The following is a 21162-nucleotide window of genomic DNA, read 5'->3' on the forward strand; positions in this document are numbered from 1 at the left end:
AGAAAGAGTTGGCCGAGAAGAAGGCAAAAGAGAAGCAAGAAAAATGGCAAATGCTCAAGGAAGAGGGGTTGCGCAAAGCTACCATTGAGGAGAGAAAAGCACGTGCCTCTGAAAACAAATCGATGTCATTGTTGCTCGCCGAAGAGAACAAGATCATGTCAATGAACCGCAATGATATGGACGACGTCACCAAAACATGGCATGATATGGCAAGCAGAGAGATCTTGAAGAGGAGAATGGTCGCCTCGGCCGGTCCGTGTGCCAGCTCCGGTGATGTTTTCTCTGCTCCATATGGTGGCAATGTGGATGAGTTCGGTGCGGGAGTTGGAACAAGCGACGGAGGCGGCTACGGTGGCGCGGATGAACTTCAAGATGGACTCCATGGCGCGGAGTGAAGATCGACCCCCAAGATGATGCCGAACATGGGCGCAAACCTTTGCATGCCCTCTTTTGCGTACTGAACTTCGCTTTTATTTGCGCGCAAACTATTTATGTCATTTGAATTTGAACTTGTTTGTGAAACCCTATGACAAATTTCAGATTTGCAGTTTTTCTGTTTGCGGGTCGTTGCGCTGGTGCCCGAGTAGAACCCGCATAGCCGACCAGTAAAAAAGCATATTCCACGAATATACTTTTTTACGGATCCGTTTGGGGGGTCTGCATCTGTGCCAGCCTGCGCCCGCCCGCAAAAGCGGTTTTGTGCGAACTGCAAACGCGTTTTGCGGGCCGGCGTTTTGCGGGGTCTGCTAAAGTTGCTCTAAGAGCCTGTACCCTACATGCTCCATACATATGGAGTCCTTTGACTTGGAACATTCAAGCATATCAAAAATCATCTTATGGTATTGCGCCCCAGAACATGAAAATTACGAAAGGGTGTTTTTGTCATTTGACAGCATATTTAGTTCAACAAAACATATCCAGGAACAAGGGCAATCAAACACAAGTGCGCTTGTGCATGCCTTATACGAAAATATAAATCAATGATTCAGCACAAATATTCCCGAATACAAATACAGATTAGGTCCTGCCGAATGCATAAAGATACTGGGACATGCTTATGAACGGCATACAGTATTCAGAATCCGAGTACTGTCCGACAGGAGCGGAGTACCTTATTAGCAGTAATAATACTATATCTCAAGTCCGTATCGTAAAAGTAAGGAACAGAGGCAATCGAACACAGTGTTTGTAGGAAAAAAGTAGTTGCAACTTCAGTTTAGAAAGTAGTAGCAACTTCAAGATCATGTTGGCACAGGATGGTGGTCGGTTTGGTAGTGGGCTCCAGAGCGTCCGAGGTGAAAGTTGGGATCGGGAGAAATTCCTGTCGGCCTGGCCGACACCGACGCGGTGGTGCCTAAGGGTGCCGTCAAACCTTCCTGGAAGGCGTCGGGGGCTACCCTTCCTCTTTCCTCGTCGTGTACTAGGGGGAACCCTTTATAGCAGTGCCGTCATCGCTGCGTCCCTTCTTGAAGGTGTTGATTGGTACCGGAGCTTGGTGGGAGTTTTCCGCAGTGGTCGCGAGGCTTCTTCGTTTTTGTCAATCCGCCATTGTCGGCATTTGTTTCTTTTGTATTTTCTCTTTCAGTTTTTTTGGGCGTGTCTGTGCTGCTTCCGCACCAGCATCTATCATTGGTTGTATCGGTTGCTTGCTTCGTGATACAAAGCTGGGGACAAATTGAAATGCAGGACGGTTGGGATTGGCGCGTGCTTCTTTGATGATCGCAGCAGCTGCAGCCTTGAATTCTGAGGGTGTCGCGTCTTCTCTATCAAGAATTATCTCAACTTTTTTGAGACCATGGAGATGCTCAATGCCTGAATAGAAGCCCTTAGCTCTTGCCGCCGACACACTGAACGGCATGCTCCTAATTTCCTCAAGCTTGGGCGCAGACCCTTTCACGAACGAAACATATGCTTGTTTGGTTTCTGTCAAGTCAAACACCTTCAGACTTGGGAAAGAAACGCCTTGGACTGTAGCAACGAACTTATTTGATACCAATAGTACTAGGCGGAGTAAGGATGGAAGCTGCCCAAGAGTAAGAAACCCTTCTTCCGTCAGTTCAGTTAAGCTGATGCACATGTCGTCAAGGTTGGTGAGTGCAGGTGTAATCATCTTTGGAATGTTTGTGAATGAATCGCGGTTGGGCGCCCAAAACCTTTGAAGAGAAGATGGCAGAGGCGACCAGGAATCTAAGAAGTCGAGGGAACCACGGTATGCTCGTATTTCCAACGAACAGAGTTTGCAGGTGCCAAGCTTGCACAGTGAGGAGAGGAACGCCTCTTGTTCACATCTCTTGTCCTCGCAAGAGACTCCATCACCAAGATCCACATCGAGTTCCTTCAAACTTGTCAGGTTCCTGAGATCCTTCAACACATCTGTTTCTTGCGGGGTAATAATAAACCTTCGCATCAACTGTAAGTTCCTCATGCCTCCAATCCCATTTGGTAGCTTGTTCAGCAATCCAATTAGGTGTTGTAGTTTAGTCAGCCGAGTAATTCCAGCAGGCAACTCTCTCACATATGTATGCTCAGAATCCAGCGTCTCTAGATTACCTAGCATGACGATCCCTGATGGTAGCTTTGATATATTTGTACCCCTAAAGCTGAGGTACTTTACCTGGAATAATTTGTCCATGCCTTTCATATCATAGTTCTCTAAATCCTCACAACCTTCAAAATCCAAAACACGTAAAGCTTCAAACCGATCTAGACTGGGCAAGTGTGTCAAGCAACATGATTGCATTACTATCAAAGTTCTAACATGGCTTAGATCTAGATTTTCCAGTTCAGATCCAAGTTCCTTGTCAATGTACTGGATTGATAGCCTCCGAATAAAACCTTGATGATTTGGCAAACTCGTTTGACCTCGACCTACCACAGTGGTAAAATTATCTTCAACTGACTTTGAAATAATAATTTCAAGCATCATGTCATGGACTCGGAGGCACCGACCTTTCCATCATACCCAATGTCCACTGGTTGGACCATACTTTTGTTGATAAGATCGTAAAAGTAATTCTCGGCAGTCTCTTGCTTGCTCTGTCCACGCTCTTCAGAGATAAAGCCTTCTGCTAGCCATCGCCTCACTAGCCTATCTCTGTCAATCAGATGGTCTTCGGGAAACAAACTTAGATACAACAAGCAAGTCTTGAGATGAGGTGCAAGATCATTGTAGCTAAGAGATAGTATGTTACTCATGCCCTCTAGGATCTTAGTTTTCTCCAGCGCAGAACCAATTGACCTCTTAACCTTCTCCCACTCTTGCTTGTTTTCTGGTCGGTTTGCTAGTAAACCAGATATACTAATAATTGCCAATGGTAGACCTCCACATTTCTTCAGAATTTCATTACAAACTTCATTCAACATGCCAGGGCAATGTTCCTCAGAGCCAAATAACCTTTTGAAAAACAATCTTCTGGAGTGGAGATCACTTAGGGCGTCCAATTCATACACACGGTCATCACCACCGAGACAACATGACTTTGCTACGTCAATGATGCGTGTAGTAGCTATTATTCTGCTAGAACAATTATTCTCTGGAAAAGCACACTTGATAGTGTGCCATGCTTGTGCAGACCATACATCATCAATGATGATGAGATACCTATAAAATTAGCAAATCATGTCAACCAATTATGATAAGAAATCATGCTTTGACACTCAAAACACGCCATGAAACTCCAATATTGCTTCATGTTTATTAAGAAAATGTAACATTTATTACACACAACCTTTGCATCAATGACACATAAATACTGAACTGGAGTAGTTAATAATTGATGGCGTTCATTGGTTATGTGTGCCCTATACAGTTGCCAACTAACTTCACTAAAAATATTAACAATGACTAGAACGCACTCCTTGTTACAGGGTCACAATCAACCATAATTGTTTTTACATTTTTTTGCTTTATGGTATTGAAAAACTATTGAAATGCTTGATTTTATTTGAAATGAAGATGATAAGCAAATATATACTATATAATCATACTTTAGTAGTTTGTTCTTTAAATGTGGGAGTGAACATTTTTAGAAGTTTGAGTACTTTGTTAAATGCAAAACAATCGAGTTGATGAAGGACTTGGACACAAATATATTCATGCTGAAAAATAGTTCATATTTGAAGCATATTATATAGCTAGGTACACGATACTTTCTAGCTTGGGTGGTAAGGATACCTAGACTTGTTCAAACCGACCTCAATCGAGTTGTTTTCTTTGTGTTGAATTAATAATGTTACAGTAAATAATAAATGACTCAAACAGCTGGAACTAGGCTTGAAACATCTCTTAAGAGAAATAATAAAGATTGATGTTACCTTTTATTTTGCAGTAGTACTCTTAGCTCTGAAATAGACTTCATTTCATCCCAATCACTGGTATCTTTTGAGGATCCACCTTGGCATGACACTTGAGAGATCACATCCTTCATAATTTTCTTTATATCTGGTTTTTGCGAGACCGATATGAAAGCCTTACAATCAAATTGATCTTTAATATTGCGGTAGACCTCATTTGCCAGTGTTGTTTTTCCCAGTCCACCAAAACCAACAATAGAAAACACCTTGCGTTGTTTGGATGAGTTGTTACCTTCTTCCAGCATCCACTTGACAAGATCATCCCTTGGACCATCCACACCCACAAGGTGAGCCTCCTCAGCAAAGAGTGCATGCAGCCGGGGATCCACGACCATATGGCCAGTGGTTCTGGAAGGAGCATCATTCAACTTGTAACTATCCTTGAGCTCTTTCACTTGCTTGATGCGATCCTTCAGGTCATCGATCTGGCCGGCGATTTCGCGCCGAGGTCCAAGCGTCTTCAGAGGGAGAGTGATCTTGCGCAAGAACTCCTTGAAACCACCACGACGGCCGCCCTTACCAAGGTGATGGATGAACTTGTCGAAGATGTCTTCGGTATCATATGCCAGCTCGCGCACCAGCGATATCCATGCCTGACTTGACCACTTGGATCTTCGAGCTTCGTGTACTCTTCCAGCACAGCATGCATATTGGTGAGCTCAGATTGGAGGGACCGAATCTCACGGCGGACCGCTTTGAGGCGGCCATACTCTCCAGCGAGGAGACCGGTGAGCTTCACCAGCAGGGGACCCAACACGCCAAGTGAAGCGCTCACCACAGGAGCCATTAATTGAGCCCTCTAGCTATTCCTATATGGACGAAATCTATAGCTTGTGGGTGTCGTTGAGTTGTCTGAAGGAGTGGGGAGAATAGGTCGGACCAAGTGAAGCTAGCAGGAAGATGAAGAGGAGGAAGCAAAAGCTTTATCTTTGGTTCACCTAACAATGGCAAGCCTAGCCTGGTCCGAGCAGCTCGGGTCAGATGAAGACATGCGCGCGAGGCTAGTGTTTAGGAGTACTTAATTCACGTTAGGTTGGCGCATTCAGTGGCCTAATCACGATGTAGTGGTATATATTTAGTTAGCATGTCCATTAAGCAAAGTGAGACGCTAATAAACTAAGGACAACTTGTCTCAGGCTTTGATCTCTTACACCTTTGTTTGTTTTTATGGAGCCAGGAAACTGTGTGTCGCCTGCTGAGTAGTTGCAAGGCTCACCTAACCAGTAACGATCGATGGACGGCGTTGGTGGAAGGAGACAAATGGTGCTGCAAGTCTCAAGCGAATTGCGCTGTAAGGAAGACTCCATTTTTGTAGTGTGTGGCCCCTTCTACCGAAAATAAGTCTCAAGCGAATTAAATAAGAATAATCTGATGTTACTAGTAGCATGTAGCATGGTAAACCATCACTAACCATGAGCTTAACAAATCCGGCATCATTTTTCAAATTCATGCACATCTTAATCCAGCATCATTTTTCAAATCCAGGGATAATTTTCAAATTCATGAACATTTTTTGGATCCATGAATGTTCTTTTTACATTTTTAACTTTTTTTTACAAATTCATGAGCATCTTGTAAATCCAGCAAATTATTTCAAACACATGAACAGTTTTCAATTCCGTGAACAATTTACAATTTCTTTAACATTTTTCAAAATCTGGGAACATTTTTTGAAATCAGAACATTTTTTAAATTCATGAACGGATATTGAAATCTTCAAATTTGTGAATATTTTTTATAATCCAGGAATATTTCTCAGTTTGGAGACCCTTTTTTGCCATTCTGAATATTTTTAAAATGTCTAAATTCAGGAATTCCTTTAAAATTAATAAAAAAATTCCAAATTCAGCTTTTTTTAAATTCAAATTTTATTGAAGAAGCAAAAGACTTATACAACGAAAGAAAAAAATGGGAAGTTCACGTCGTGGCGAATGCGCGTTTCCACACTGTCCACTGGACCGGTTGGGAAATAGAGGCTCCCTTAGTTTGTTGGGTACGCCTATAGATAGCGAGACAATCTTCTAACTCGCTGAAGTCACGGAAGCACATATGCCGGCCTATTTCATGGGAGGCCACAACCTCGTTTCTTTTTTCAGTTTTCTTTTTCTTTTTTTTTGATTGATTTGTTTTACTTTCGGTTACACTTAGAAAATTTCTAAACATACATATTACAAAAAATACGTTACATATCGTTTTGGATATTTTTTTGCGAGGAAAAATTTCTGATCTATTCATCAACTTCCAAGGTATACAAAGAACACCAGACATAAAAAATACATCCAAGTTCATAGACCACCTAACGACGGCTACAAGCACTGCAGCGAGCCAAAGGCGCGCCGCCGTCTTTGCCCCTCCCTCATCGCAGCCAGGCAAACCTTGTTATGCATTAGAATTCTTTTAATGTGTATAGAACAAATGTTGACAATGTATACAAAAAATATACAAGTGGGTATGAAAAAAGTTGATAGTATATTTAAAAAATGTTACCAAGATTCTGAAAAAATGTTAAATAAGTATTTGAAAATTGTTAATCATGCAATTGAAAAATGTTAAATGTGTATAGAAAAAATGTTGACCATGTATTCAAAAAATGTTAAACCTGTATTTTTAAAATGTTAAATGTATATAGTAAAAATTTTGACCATGTACTAAAAACTGTGGAACTTTTAATTGAAAAATTTTAAATGTTTATAGTGATCATGCATTCAAAAAATGTTAAACCTGTATTTTAAAAATGTTAAATGTATATAGTAAAAATGTTGACCATGTACTAAAAATTGTGGAACTTTTAATTGAAAATTGTTAAATGTTTATATAGTGAACATTTATTTAAGAAATGTTAAACTTTCTAAATGAAAATGGTAAATGTGTGTAGAAAAAATGTTGACCATGTGTTAAAAAAAATGTTAATCTGGCATTTCAAAAAATAGTAAACAAGCATTTGAAAAAATTGTTAATCTGGCATTTTAAAAAAATGTCATCTTTTTCCCTTCTCAGATAAATGAATTTCTGCTATCCTTTCTTCAGGTGCATGCATGGTTCATAATTTTGCCACGGAATTTCAAATATATGGTGTCTTCGATGATGTTGGTTCTTCGACTATTGGTGCTCCACTAAGTGAGAAATATCCACAACGGTATCATCTTTGGCTTAATCAAATGTTATTGCTACTGAACTGTCAAACATTAGTTGCTATGTAGTACATCATCTGCTTTCCTCGATATATACATATTTGAGTCCAGATTTGTATAGATTTCTTGTTTGTGTATGCTTCATAATTAACCAGTTTGTGAGATAAGCCAGTGATGTGTTTAATTTGCAGAAAATGTGGCAGGCTACTTCCGTTGCTTTCGCCCTTAGAGCTTCCTAATACTCCCTCCGTTCGGAATTACTTGTCGTGAAAATGGATGTATCTAGACGTATTTTAGTTCTAGATACATTCATTCCCGAGACAAGTAATTCCGAACGGAGGGAGTAGTTGCAACCAGCTTTTACCTTTGATCAGACTTTCACTATTTCCAGGTATGGGGTCAACACATATCCAACAAGGAGGTATGGGAAATCAACATTTTGTATCTACATGTTCCTTATGATGCGCCACTACTGATTCGCCTTCTTTGCGAACGTTTGAGACGCCGGATTAGGTGTATGCGGCTGTAGATGCTCTTATGCAATTGGGCTATATAGCTATTTGATTATGCTTTTCATCTCTCTGACCGTGAGAGTAGCATTTATCGGTTGTGGCATCTTTTTCGGGCTAGTTTGTGTATCTAGCCGTCTGTCGCTCTGTGTGAGCTGCATTTATCCTTTGCTTTTGTCTGGCTGAAGACTGTGGAACCTTGTTGGCACTTTTTGTTATTTGGTTAATAAGATGACCGTATGCATCGTTCTGATGCAGAGGTCGGGGAGCTCCTCTTTTCGAAAAAAAAAATACTTCACCTCAAAACGTCGAGAGTAAGTATCACAGCGTGCTGTTTAAGAACATAACTGACAACTAATAACACATACGTACTAAATCAGCGGATATACAATTGTGTTCCATGGTGGATCTGCCATGCTCAGTGCACAGTAATTCAACAAAACTTTTTTTGGAACAAAGGAAACATATATAAAACAAGTATTCAACAAAAAAAGTGACCCTGAATGCAAATGGAGCGTAGGTCCCACCGAATGCATAAACCTACCGGGGACAGAGTATAAGCGAATTAACAACAACAGCCTAGCCTAGGTATTCAGACTACAAGTTCCCACAGAGTTTAGATTTGAATCATCGAAGTAAGAAACGGAGGCAATCAAACACAGTTTTCGGAGGTGTCTCTGTTTCAGCTTCACCTTTCAGCTTGTCCACTGGAAGTGCAAGGAATATTAATTAATTAATTAGCTTGCTGCCTCCAAGCAACAAATATCCTGGATCGACAAAGGGGAAACAGTAGAACATGTGAATTTGAGAAATATCCTCTCCCTCCGTGGGATGCTTTCTGAACGTGACGCTTATTTGTTATCAAGTTATATCTCTGCTGTTTTTATGCTGCTCCTGAGAAGAGAAGCACCTTCAGATTTGGGAAAGAGATGCCTTGGACTGTATTTGATGTCCGTAGTTTCAGGACAAGTAAGGATGGGAGCTGCCCAAAAGTAACAAAACTTCTTTGATGTCCGTAGTACCAACAAGCTTATCAACAAAAGTAGTCTCAGGACGGAGGCAATCAAACAGAGTGCATGTAGCAAGTAGTGGCGACTTGAGTTGAGACTCGTGTTGAGTTGAGATTAACTAGCATCATGTCTCTTCTTCGCTGTGACACTCGAACCACGCAATCCAGCCGCACAACATATCCTGGATCGGCAAAACAGTAAAACAGTAAAACATGTGAATTTGAGGAAACCAGAAGCAGCTCGGGATATCAATTGGTGCAGAAAATCAAAATGTGAAGATGTTTTCTAAAAGAGATATCAATTGGTGGATGATTAGAATATCAATTGCTACCTCTTGCAGTTTGTGAGCACTTTAATCCTCACCACCGTTACCATCTTCCTTGCTCTTCTCCTCGTCACTACCACCGGTCTCTTCATCGTCCTCTCCCTCTGGTTCCCCCCAAAAAGTAAGTGCAGGATGGTTGGAATTGGCACCTGCTTCTTTCCTGATCGCAGCAGCAGCAGCCTTGCATTCTGAAGGTGTCGCGTCTTCGTCATCAAGCACTATGTGAGCTCGTTTGAGACATGGGAGATGATGGATGCCTAAATACAATTTATTAGCTTTTGCAGCCGACACACTGAATGGCATGTTGCTAATTTCCTCAAGCTTGGGCGCAGACCCTTTCACGAACGAAACATATAATTGTTCAGTTTTTATGAAGTAAAGCAACTTCAGGTTTGGGAAAGAAGTGGCTTGGACTGTACCAACAAACTTATTTGATACCCATAGTCTCAGGCGAAGTAAGGATGGGAGCTTCCCAAGAGTAAGCAGCCCATCTTCCGTCAGTTCAGTTAAGCCGATACCCAGATCGGCAAGGTTGGTGAGTGCAGGTGTAATGCACTTTGGCACGTTCGTGAACGAATCTGAGTAGGCCGCCCAAAAGCTCTGAAGAGAAGATGGCAGAGGGGACCAAGAATCTAAGAAGTCCAGGGAACCACCGTTGTACACATCTATTTCCAAGAACCGGAGTTTGCAGGTGCCAAGCTTGCACAGTGAGGAGAGGAACGCCTCTTTTTCACATCTCTTGTCCTCGCTAGATACTTTACTACCAAGATTCACATAGAGTTCCTCCAAACTTGTCAGGTTCCGGAGATCCTCCAACACATCTGTTTCTTGCAAGGTAATAACAAAGCTTGGCATCAGCTGTAAGTTCCTCATGCTCCCAATCCCATTTGGCAGCTGCTTGGTCATAAATCCGATTAGGTGTCGTAGTGCAGTCAGCCGAGTAATTCCAGCAGGCAACTCTTCCACATATGAATCCTGAAGATCTAGAGTCTCTAGATTACCTAGCATCAAGATCCCCGAAGGAAGCATTGATATACCTGTGCCCCTAAAGCTGAGGTACTTTAGCTGGAATAATTTTTCCATGCCTTTCATATCATAGTCCTTTAAATCCCCACAACCTTCAAAATCCAGAACACGTAAAGCTTCAAACCGATCAAGGCTGGGCAAGTGTGTGACGCAACATGATGGCATTACTATCAAAGTTCGAACATGGCTGAGATCTACATTTGCTAGTTCAGATGCAAGTTTCTTGTCAATGTGCTGGATTGATAGCCGCCGAATTGAACCTTGATGATTGGGCAAACTAGTTTGACCTCCACCTACCACAGTGGTAAAATTATCTTCAGCTGATTTTGAAATAATAATTTCGAGCATCATATCATGGACTCGGCAGGCAGAGACCTTTCCATCATACTCAATGTCAACCGGTTGGACCATGCTCTTGTTGATCAGCTCATAGAAGTAATTCTCTGCGACCTCTTGCTTGCTCTGTCCACGCTCTTCAGAGATGAAGCCTTCTGCAATCCATCGCCTCACTAGCCTCTCTCTGTCAATCAGATGGTCTTCGGGAAACAAACTTAGGTACAACAAGCAAGTCTTGAGATTGGGTGCAAGATCATTGTAGCTAAGAGATAGTATGCGACTCATGCCCTCTAGACTCATAGTTTTTTCCATTGAAGAACCAATTGACCTCTTAACCTTCTCCCACTCTTCCTTGATGCATGGTTTGTTTGCTAGTAAACCAGATATACTGATAATTGCCAATGGTAGGCCTCCACATTTCTTTAGAATTTTACTAGAAACTTCTTTCAACATGTCAGGGCAATGTTCCTCAGAGCCAAATAATCTTTTGAAAAACAATCTTCTGGAGTGGAGATCACTTAGGGCTTCCAATTCATACACACGGTCATCAGCACCCGGACAACATGACTTTGCTACGTCAATGATGCGTGTAGTAGCTATAATTCTGCTGGAACAATTATTCTCTGGAAAAGCACACTTGATAGCGTGCCATGCTTGTGTAGACCATACATCATCGATGATGATGAGATACCTACAAAATTAGTAGATGATGTCAATTCTAGTTATCGGATCACAAACAGGAAATAATATTGCGCATTTACTGGATCCCAGATAAGTGGATGAAATATTGAGAAGCATGGATGGCAGGCACATCCTTCAACGGGAATAATAAGGGTCGAGGTTACCTTTTATTTTGTAGTAGTACTCTTAGCTCTGAAATATACTTCATTTCATCCCAATCACTGGAATCTTTTGTGGATCCACCTTGGCATGACACTTGAGACATCAAATCCTTGATAATTTTCTTTATATCTGGTTTTTGCGAGACCGACACGAAAGCCTTACAATCAAACTTCCCTTCAATCTTGCGACAAACCTCATTCGCCAGCGTTGTCTTTCCCAAACCACCAAACCCAACAATAGACAAGACCTTGCAATGTTTGGGCGATGTGTTTGCTTCTTCCAACACCCACTTGGCAAGATGGTCTCTTGGACCGTCGACGCCCACAAGGTGTGCCTCATCGGCAAAAAGTGCGTGCAGCCGCGGATCCACGGCTGGAGGGCCGGCGGTGCTCGAAGGAGCATCATTCAGCAGCTTGTAACAATCCTTGAGCTCTTTCACCTGCCTGATGCGGTCCTTGAGGTCGTGGATCTCGCCGGCGATTCCATGCCTGGCTCCAAGCGTCTTGAGACGGCGAACGGTCTTGCGGAACAAGTCCTTGAATCCGCCATGGTCTTGGCTGTCGCCGAGGTGGTGGATGAACTTGTCGAAGACGTCCTCGGTGTCGTAGGCCAGCTCCCTGACCAGCGAGATCCAGGCCTTGACCTGGTGGTTGGGGTCCTCCAGCTTGGTGTACTCCTTGAGCGCGGCGTGCATGCTGGCGAGCTCGGATCTGAGGGAGCGGATCTCGCGGCGGACCCCTTTCAGCCGGCCGCACTCGTCGGCGAGCAAGGCCGTGAGCTTCCCGAGCAGGGGCCCAAAGGCGCCGTGCGCGGCGCTCACCACCGCCATGGATGGCGACGCTGCCCCCTAGCTCACCGCCGCATCTCTGTAATCCGTCTGAGTGTTTGTGGTGCTTGGATTGGGAGTGGAGAAAAGGAGGATCGAGCAATGGATGTGGTGGGCGGCTCGATTCGCAAGATTTCGTGGTCCAGTGATGCTGCGCGTTTGGGAGGAGACGGCGGCGGAGGAGGAAGTGAGAGAGAGAGCGAAAGTGGCGGTGGCGGCGGAGCAGAGGAGAGGAGTGAGGAAGAGGTCTTTCCAAGTCAGTCAACTCTGCAGCTTAATTTTGCTAAAATAAAAAATAAAAAAATGCTGCATGCAGGTGACGGTCCCTCGATCGATCAAGTTTGTCTCATTCATGTATGTTGATAGCCCAATAAAAGAGATTTTTAATTTGAAATTATTTGTTTAATATTTTTATTTTTCCAGTTTTGTCGTTGCTCCATGCTTTTTACCGTGCCGTCGGCCCGATGGTTTCAGCGAGGTTTGCGGCACCCACTGGGATCTCAATTGCATGCAGCTCACGGTTATGATATCGGCTTCATACATACGAATCCTGACAAAGAAAGACATATTCGGCTAGTACGTCGATGATGAGAATGACAAAAGTTCGCCCGAGACGATGAGTAGGTAGTTAAAGATGGTCAAGAGAGTGAAAGAGTAGGAGAGAAGCAGCTGAAGCCACCATGCATCACCTGAATGCATTCAACTTCACTTACCCCAATACAAATTGACCAGAGTCGATACATGTTTTGGCCATAGATTTTTTATTTTAACAAAACACACACACACATATATGATGAGTTTCATGCAGGCGAAACTAGATAAAGACTCCATAGCACCACGAATGTCATTTCAGCATGAAAAATGCAGGCATGTAGAAGTAGAATACTCGAACATGTCCACTGCAAATATTTTTGAATTACTTTAATGTACTTTTAAATCTTACTCTTCAAAACAAATGTGCCCCAGCAGTTAAAGGAGACAGAAAAGCAGAGCTTTTTTCCAATAATTCCAACTCTACCCTCCCCTGCATCATTCTCAGCTCTGCTCAACGAACTTGGCGCCACCGGTATAAATTCCATGGAGCCGCGCCTCCATCCGTTCCAACCTCCAACTCCATCTCTGATCTGCGTCGCCCCGGCTCACCACCGGCGTCGGCAACTTTCTGGCCCGCCGCTCCATGACCATGTCCGGCGTTCGCTTGAGGGCGCAGCAGACGACGTGTGCGGTCGTGCCCATGGCGTGTCGCCCGTGCTGGCGCTCAAGCGGCGGCACTCCATGCGGAGCCGGTAGGCCACGGCGGCGGGCAGGAAGGTGAAGGCCGCCACCCGGGGGGCGCAGCCTGAGGGCATGGTGATGGAGCTCGAGGACCTCGGTGCGGAGTACCTCGAGCAGCTGCTCGGCGCCTCCGAGGACACCGCTCTATCTGATTTTCTCAAGTCAGCATGCAGACTTGAAGATGACGGATGGATTTGCTCGCTGTTTTTCTCTTTCTTGTTGCTGGGCCAGTATATTGCTCTAGATAGAAGTCACATAGTTTCCTTGGGATTGAGGAATATAAGAAGAAAAAAAGTAAACTGAAAAGAATTTTCTTTTACGAATCTCTATGCAAGATCGAAGGAATATAATATAGACTGAGACCGTCTCAGTCGACTCAGACTTAACAAAACTGTTGAGAAAACCGTTTGTGAAATTGACGGCTGTGAAGGTTTGGTTTGGAAGTGCAAATTATTATGGTTTGAATTAGGTCAGGTCAATATGAATGGATATTTTTACGACCCTCTTGTTTCCTTGCCTAACCCTAGGTGGCTAGGGCAAACTCTCCCCATCAGACTTTGCCAGTGAATCCATGAATTCGCCTTTCCCCTGCCTGCCGCTCTGGCAGCCGGTGGCGAGGATGGGGATCCCGGTGGGGAATCCCGGTGCCTCCGCTCTGGTAGCCGATGGCGCGGAGGGGAATCCCGGTGCCTTCGTGCTGGTGGCCGGTGGTGGGAAGGGGATTCCCGGCACCTCCGCATATTAGGTTTGTCTAAAGGTAATTTTATATACTTTCAACAAGTTCACAGAAACATATATTAACATATACACCACCAAATTAATATCATTGGATTCATCATTGCATATATATTCACATCATATAAATTTGTTACTGTAAATTTTCATATTTTTTCCTACAAACTTGGTCAAACTTTATAAAGTCTGACTTCAGTCAAAGCTAATATATGGAGTAAAAAAACAGAGGGAGTACTCCCTCCGGTCCTTTTTAGTTCGCATATAAGATTTGACTGAAGTCAAGCCTCGTAAAGTTTGACCAACTTTATAGAAAAAACTACCAACATCCACAATCTGAAATCAATACCACTAAATGTGTCATGACTTAAAGTTTCATATTATATAACTTTAGCATGGCAGGTGTTGATATTTTTTCATATAAATACGGTCAAAATTTGTAAAGTTTGACTTCAGAGAATTCTAATATACAGAGTAAAAAGGACCGGAGGGAGTACTTTAGAGTGCTTCAGTGAGCCCTACTTTGTGTCTGGACACTTTTATGCGTCCAAACGGACCCCTACTTTGGGCCTGACGCGTTTGGACATCCAGAAGGCAAAGTAGGGGAGTTCAGACGTCTGCCATGTAGGACTCTGACAATTCAGGCCCACCCAAAACCTCCCCCATATCCCTCCAATTTTTCACACTCTCCCCTCTTCCCATGCCTCACCCGGACGCTGCCATCAAATCCACTTCGGACACTACTGCCCTCGCTGCAAATGTTGTTCGCCACCATCGTCCAATCCAGCCGACGAACCCGACCCATCAACATCTTCGAGGTGTCGCCTTGTATGTTGTCTCCGCGTGAAATCTGGAGTCCATCAAACACCAAGAGCGGGGCACATGGGAGAAGGCCCACACCACTACCGTGTCGGTGGCCTCTTGGACACACGTTGTCCTGGGCCATGAAGGCCTCTTCCTGCTACCCTTCCGCAAAGGTGGGTGGGCTTGCTAGTGCGGCATGTTTGCGTTTTCTTCTTTTGTCCTTTCTTTGGGGACAATTGCAGTCCCGACGAGGGAGGCCGCCACCTGCACACGATGTCATGGGGGTGCATTGGCCTCTTCGCCGGCAAGGTGGACGAGGTGTTGGCCTCAGCAGCGGCGAGCGATCGTCGAAGGCTACCGTTGAAGTCGTCGGATCCGACTCCAAACCGATGGAATTGGAGATTGGGGTCGAGGCGTCATCCAAGTCATCGGCAACATGGTCTAGGGATGGCCAGAAGCGGTCAAAGGCAGCTCTATAACGATGGAGGAGAGGTCGTGGTGCAAACGAGAAGAGCAACGGGAGGGGTAATTGTCACTAGCGCTAAACTGTTTCTAGATGAAGTGCGGTCCAGATACCCCCTCCACCCCTCCCCCCCCTCCACAACCACAAAATATGGAAGCCGGCGAGCTCGATTTGGAGAACCCTATAAAACTTATGGGGATCGAGGGGGGAGGGGGGTTGTCTCTGGTAGAGCTGTCTTTTCAACCAAAATCAACGGTGGTTATTATGAGCATCAAGTCAATATGGCAACTCTATTAGACTTGCTTTGAACTAGACATCGGTGATTCGATGTCATTTGTTAAACAAACAATTTACTACCACGCATAGCCGTGACGTATGTACTCACATATTGAATATTGAATGTAATAAGATCTTATATTACGAGACAGAGGGAGTAGTACTTATCCTCACTGATTATTGGTGTTTCTAGAACAATTCTAAGCATCACGACACTGACTCACGCAAACATGTACTGCTGCATGCCAAATCTTACATTTTTCCAATTCACTCAAAGTAGTTTGACCTACTTACGAGTGCTTCAACGGGGGAAATTATAGTAGAAACTGAGCTAATGGTGCAAAAATAGAAAAAGATCGTCATGGGTTGTTGGATCTTCAATGGATGACTTTTGATCGCTTCAGCAAACCCAATGAGTCTTTGTTTGTCCATCAACTGCATAAGCATTTGAAGCCAAAAAAAGGCAAGATGGCCAGGTTACAACATAAATAAGTTTTTAGGACTTTAATTAGTATGCTATTTTATTTTATTTTTTTTAAAACACAAAAACAACAACAACAACAACAACAACAACAACAACAACAACAACAACAACAACAACAACAACAACAACAACAAAGTGTTAAATGGGAGTTACACCTGCTGCTGCCTCCAGTACATGAAACAAAACATGTTTTCAGATGACAAGTTGATAACAGAGTCAAAAAATAAGATAATGGGAGGTCATGATTACAACACTTGTTTTGTAAACTGTCCAGCATTATAGTTGTGAAACCTAAATCTTCCTTGTACAGCTTCTCAATTAATAGCCTAACTTGGATTGATATCCTTAGTATTAGGCAAGAACTACTACATATAATTCTAGAGTGGCATGGTATTAGGCAAGCAATTAATTAGAACTACTACATATAATTAGAAGTTAGGCATGCAATTAATTAATCATATAGACAATTAATTAGGCATGTACAGAATTAGGAAGGTAGCTAATTAGGCTTGCAAATAATTAGTTAGGCGAGGAGTTAATCACGCCGAATCAATGAGAGAAAAGATCCGGTCACTATACCCAAAAAGTGTTTCGTATAGTTTGCCTAACTTCTCAGTTGTATTTAGCCTTTGCGACATGGGGGCAACGGATCATCTAGTTGTATAAATGGACGGGCAGCATTGGTATATATTGTACAGATGGATGGATGGCATTGATGTGTACTGCCCCTCTAATCATGCACAGGGATTCCCAACAAATCCCCCACTTGTCTTTATGAAATATGTCGAATTAGCTGTTTATGATGTTTGTGAATTGTTATGGTGCTTATATTCAAGGTCAAAAAATTTGAAACAAGTTAATGCGAGCAACTCATTATACAATTTCAGTAGAGAAAATTTCACTACACAACTCATACAACAATCTCATACTGCAACAGCTGAAAAGAACTCGGTGGCACACAGCTGATTATGTACAGCTGATTATGTGGACAGTTTCTCAGAATCTGAATACGAAAACTGGTAAGCTGAAAATAACTGGCCCATTATATCCCGCACACACGAGGACTTAAGGTATATTTGGTTGGTGCCCAAATTTGCCCTACCTAATTATTATTTTTTGCATCCTATGATACTTTAACTTTCACTTGGTTGCAAAATCTTGGAATCTCTAGCCAATTTTTTGGATAGCCAATGGTTGGCAAAATAAAATACCTAGGGCATGCTATGGCATGAAACAAACACACCCATATATAATGTGCAGCACAATATTACTGCTTCACATTCCCATGCACTTTGGGCCCAAACGTCACAATGGTAGATCGTCCCATAACTGTCAATGTATGAGATACACATCCAACCACCAACTAGTCTAAGCACTGGAGTATTTCAAACCAAACCTAAGTTTGTATGTTACATGATGACAAGATACACGCATACCCTGCAACGGCAGGGAAACCTCGCAGGGCGCGGCATGGCGCTGCGCCCGATACATCGTGCCAGCACTATCACAGCCACACTATCATGCTATGCTATCATCAGTCGGAAACGTATGAGCAAATGCTACATTGTACTCTACACAATTAAGGAGCTGGTATCGTCGCACAGAAGCAGGCAGATGACGATGGTTCCCAAATTATTCAGGCCAGCTTCTGGGAGCTGATGATTGCTCCCCGCTCTCGCGCAAGCTTGACTGCTTCAAGTCTCTCAGCGCCGCTGCAACGAGCTAACCAAATAACCATTAGTTTAGTTTGCAAAATGAACGATTCATGAGAAAGACAGAGTTAGGCATCAACTGGAAAACAAGTCCGTCTGACTAAAGCACACCGTACACGTTGACCGAGCAAGAAAATTGGACAAATAAACACTAGCAGGTGGCTGCTAATTCCACACAAACACACACACAAAAAGTACTCCCTCCGTCCAAAATTAACTGTCGCTGAAACGAGTAGATACACCCATTTCAGCAACAGTTAATTCCGGATGGAGGTTGTACTTCTTTACATATCTGACGCTTCATAGGCGAACTGCATCATCAAAATAACACACAGCAATAACTTACCATAGACATCTCTAATTGAGTCTTCCCCAGTAATTCCAGCATTCAAACTATGTATGTACTAGGCATTCATAGTCTATAGTCATCTCCAAGTCGGTGTAAATTAACAGCAACAACTTACTATAGAAATCTCTAGTTTAGGTTCATAAGTAACCATGATTAACATCGGTGAAATTTAATAGCAATATAGTTACTGGGGATAGGCAGCTAAATTTACTCACTGCCCCAGTTTATACTTCATAGTTATCTTGGTGGTACGAAATTCTGGTTCAGAATGAAAAATGAGCACTCACCCTGTGGGGAGCTCCACCCTGTAGTCTGGGACTTCTCCGAGGCTCAGCGTTCTGGTGCTGCAAAAACGATGGACTGTTCTGGGCAACAGGAGAAGGGTTATGGTTTTGCGAGTAGGATGGACCGTTCTGGACATTGGGCGATGGGTTCTGGTTATGAGAATAGGATGGACTGTTGTGGACAGTGGAAGATTGATTCTGATAATGGAAATGGGATGGATTGCTGTGGACATTGGCCGATTGATTCTGGTCATGGAAATAGAATGGAGTGCTCTGGATAATGGACGATTGACTCTGGTTCCGCGAATAGGATGGACTGCTCTGAGCCATATACCGAGGATTCTGAGTTGGCGAATAGGATGGACTGCTCTGAACCATATACTGAGAATTCCGAGTTTGCGAGTAGGATGGACTGCTCTGAGCAATATACTGAGGATTCCGAGTTTGCGAGTATGATGGACTGTTCTGGACAACAGGCGATGGATTCTGGATTACCAAATGCGATGGACTGTTCTGGACAACAGGCGATGGATCCTGGTTTTGCGGATGCGATTGACTGTTCTGGACAACAGACGGCAGAGCCCCACTCCCTGAACTGCCATCGGCATGATTCTCCCTCGATTTCCCTCGAGTTTGAATCTCACTGCTAGTGGCAGCAGTACTACCCTTCCTCGAATACTGAGTCGCGGCAGCTCTAGCCCCGGCTATCGCTGCAGAAACACTCTCAGTCTTGACCAGGGCAGACTTTGAAGAGTCGAAATTGAGAGATCCCGGCTTGAGAGACAAGGGGTTTCTGGGATCTGGAAGCGGGAACTTGACCGGCAGTGGACCTTGAACAGGTGAAAGACCCCTGGCTGCTCCCTCGTATACCTGCAATGCGACACAAGACGGCACAGAATAAGCTCACAACGTAACGGTGACAAGAGATGGATGAAAAAGCATTGCTTTATGTTAGCAACAATTAGTGACTAACCCTTCTTTCCAAATTGTACACACCCTGATAACCGCGCATCTCGAACGGAACCACCAGCTTCTGCAGAAATTAAAGCATAGTGGGAAATTGTCATAAATAGAAAAACAGCAGGCATCTGAGTCTCAGGCGCTTTGACAAGGTGGGATGTGAATCTAGCCAATGACGGCATACTCATTGCGACTGACCGATACATGGGTGATTTTAGGGGGTTTTACCTGCGGATTCTCGCAAAGCCAGCAGAAGTCGGTCAAGCCTTCAAGCCTGACCTGCAATCAAGTCAATTCAAGAAGCACCATATTCAGCAATGACACGACAAGGTGCACAAATCCAGGCCATTTATAGCAGAGCAGAGGAGAGGGAATGGCATTCTCTTACTGATTGGGGCACGTCCTCCCAGCAGACGAGCTCCTCGGACCTGACGCAGCCGACCACCTCGACGCACCCTGAGCAATAATCAATCGGCAATGGCGTCAGCAAGCTGAGGAGGAAAGCAGCAGTGGTATCAATCAAGGAAGGTGAGAGGGGGAGGAGGAGGAGATAGGGACCGAGGAGGCGGGAGACGGGGTAGTGCTGGGGGAAGTCGATGTGGTGGACCCCGTCGACGGCGTAGATCTCCCGGTAGAAGTCCTCCATGGCGGCGACGGTGTCGGGGTCGGGCACCTTGGAGGCGGCGTGGATCCAGAGGCGGCCCGTCACCGGCGACGGCCAGGAGCGGCCCTCCACGCGCTTGATGCCGTGCACCAGCAGCGACGCCCACGGCTGGTGCATCGTCAGGCAGGGGTTCCGCAGCCCCCCGCCCCCCGACCGCCCGCCGCGCATCGCCGCCTGCGCTGGTCCGGAGAGGAAAGGAGAGGGTGGGCGGCCGCCGGAACCGAATCGAATCGGGGTTGGATTGCGGCGGCGGCGGCGGCGGAACTCTACTACACAGTTGGAGTTGGTTGGGCTCAAACCCTCGGATAATGGGCCTCAAGGGTTGACGCTATTTTCTTATTTATTTGCCAGATATTTGACTCAATTTTTATTTGATATAGATATTCTAAAAAATGCTAGATGAAATAAGATCAAATTCGGACGATACCGTCAATTTGTATTTTTTAAAATTTTTATGTTGTAAATCACATTTTCAGTGTTCTAAAAGGATAAGGCGGTCATGACTTCTACCTAACTATGTTTTTTCTTTTTCTTATAAACACTCGTATGTGCACTAGCACTATATAGATCATTTCTTGATTGAACGCACAGTATGAAGATATTTTTTTTATATATCTATCTTTTATTACATCCGTTCTTAAGGTGGGAATTCAAATCGAACGGATAGGACACTGGGTGTCGCTTTCACCTATGGTGTATCTTAATGGATAGGGCATGTGTCATCGTTTTTGTCCATAGGGTTAGGGGTATGGGTGTCTGAGTTTATTCCCGGTGGTTACCCATGTGTTTCTCAATTAATA

General features: G+C 43.9%; 1 protein-coding gene and 1 pseudogene across 2 annotated transcripts; both read right to left on the reverse strand.

Annotated features, from left to right (window-relative positions):
• Positions 1-1139: 1139 nt before the first annotated feature.
• LOC125553290 lies at positions 1140-12607 on the reverse strand (annotated as a pseudogene).
• Positions 12608-17639: 5032 nt separating this feature from the next.
• LOC125550097 (putative uncharacterized protein DDB_G0290521) lies at positions 17640-20664 on the reverse strand. Of its 2 annotated transcripts, none has more exons than XM_048713008.1 (6): positions 20257-20664; positions 20087-20154; positions 19927-19977; positions 19712-19771; positions 18742-19608; positions 17640-18105 (listed from the first exon to the last, which is right to left on the reverse strand). In XM_048713008.1, the coding sequence occupies exons 1-6, from the start codon at positions 20528-20530 to the stop codon at positions 18097-18099; spliced, it is 1329 nt and encodes a 442-aa protein (XP_048568965.1). In that variant the 5' UTR covers positions 20531-20664; the 3' UTR covers positions 17640-18096. The 2 variants fall into 2 exon arrangements, with proteins under 2 accessions (XP_048568965.1, XP_048568964.1); XM_048713007.1 differs by having other exon boundaries at positions 17640-18115; positions 20257-20663.
• Between the last annotated feature and the right edge of the window lie 498 nt (positions 20665-21162).

This window comes from Triticum urartu, chromosome 4 (assembly GCF_003073215.2).
Source record: "Triticum urartu cultivar G1812 chromosome 4, Tu2.1, whole genome shotgun sequence".
Taxonomy (NCBI): domain Eukaryota; kingdom Viridiplantae; phylum Streptophyta; class Magnoliopsida; order Poales; family Poaceae; genus Triticum; species Triticum urartu.

What these genes read in the sequence shown, in the direction of transcription:
- LOC125550097 (XM_048713007.1), bottom strand. Translation starts at nt 20,530, where the DNA reads ATGCGCGGCGGGCGGTCGGGGGGCGGGGGGCTGCGGAACCCCTGCCTG. An exon ending in TGTACAATTTGGAAAGAAGG is followed by an intron (nt 19,609 to 19,711) that starts GTTAGTCACTAA and finishes GTCGCATTGCAG; the next exon opens with GTATACGAGGGAGCAGCCAG. An exon ending in AGGGTGGAGCTCCCCACAGG is followed by an intron (nt 18,116 to 18,741) that starts GTGAGTGCTCAT and finishes TTATTTGGTTAG; the next exon opens with CTCGTTGCAGCGGCGCTGAG.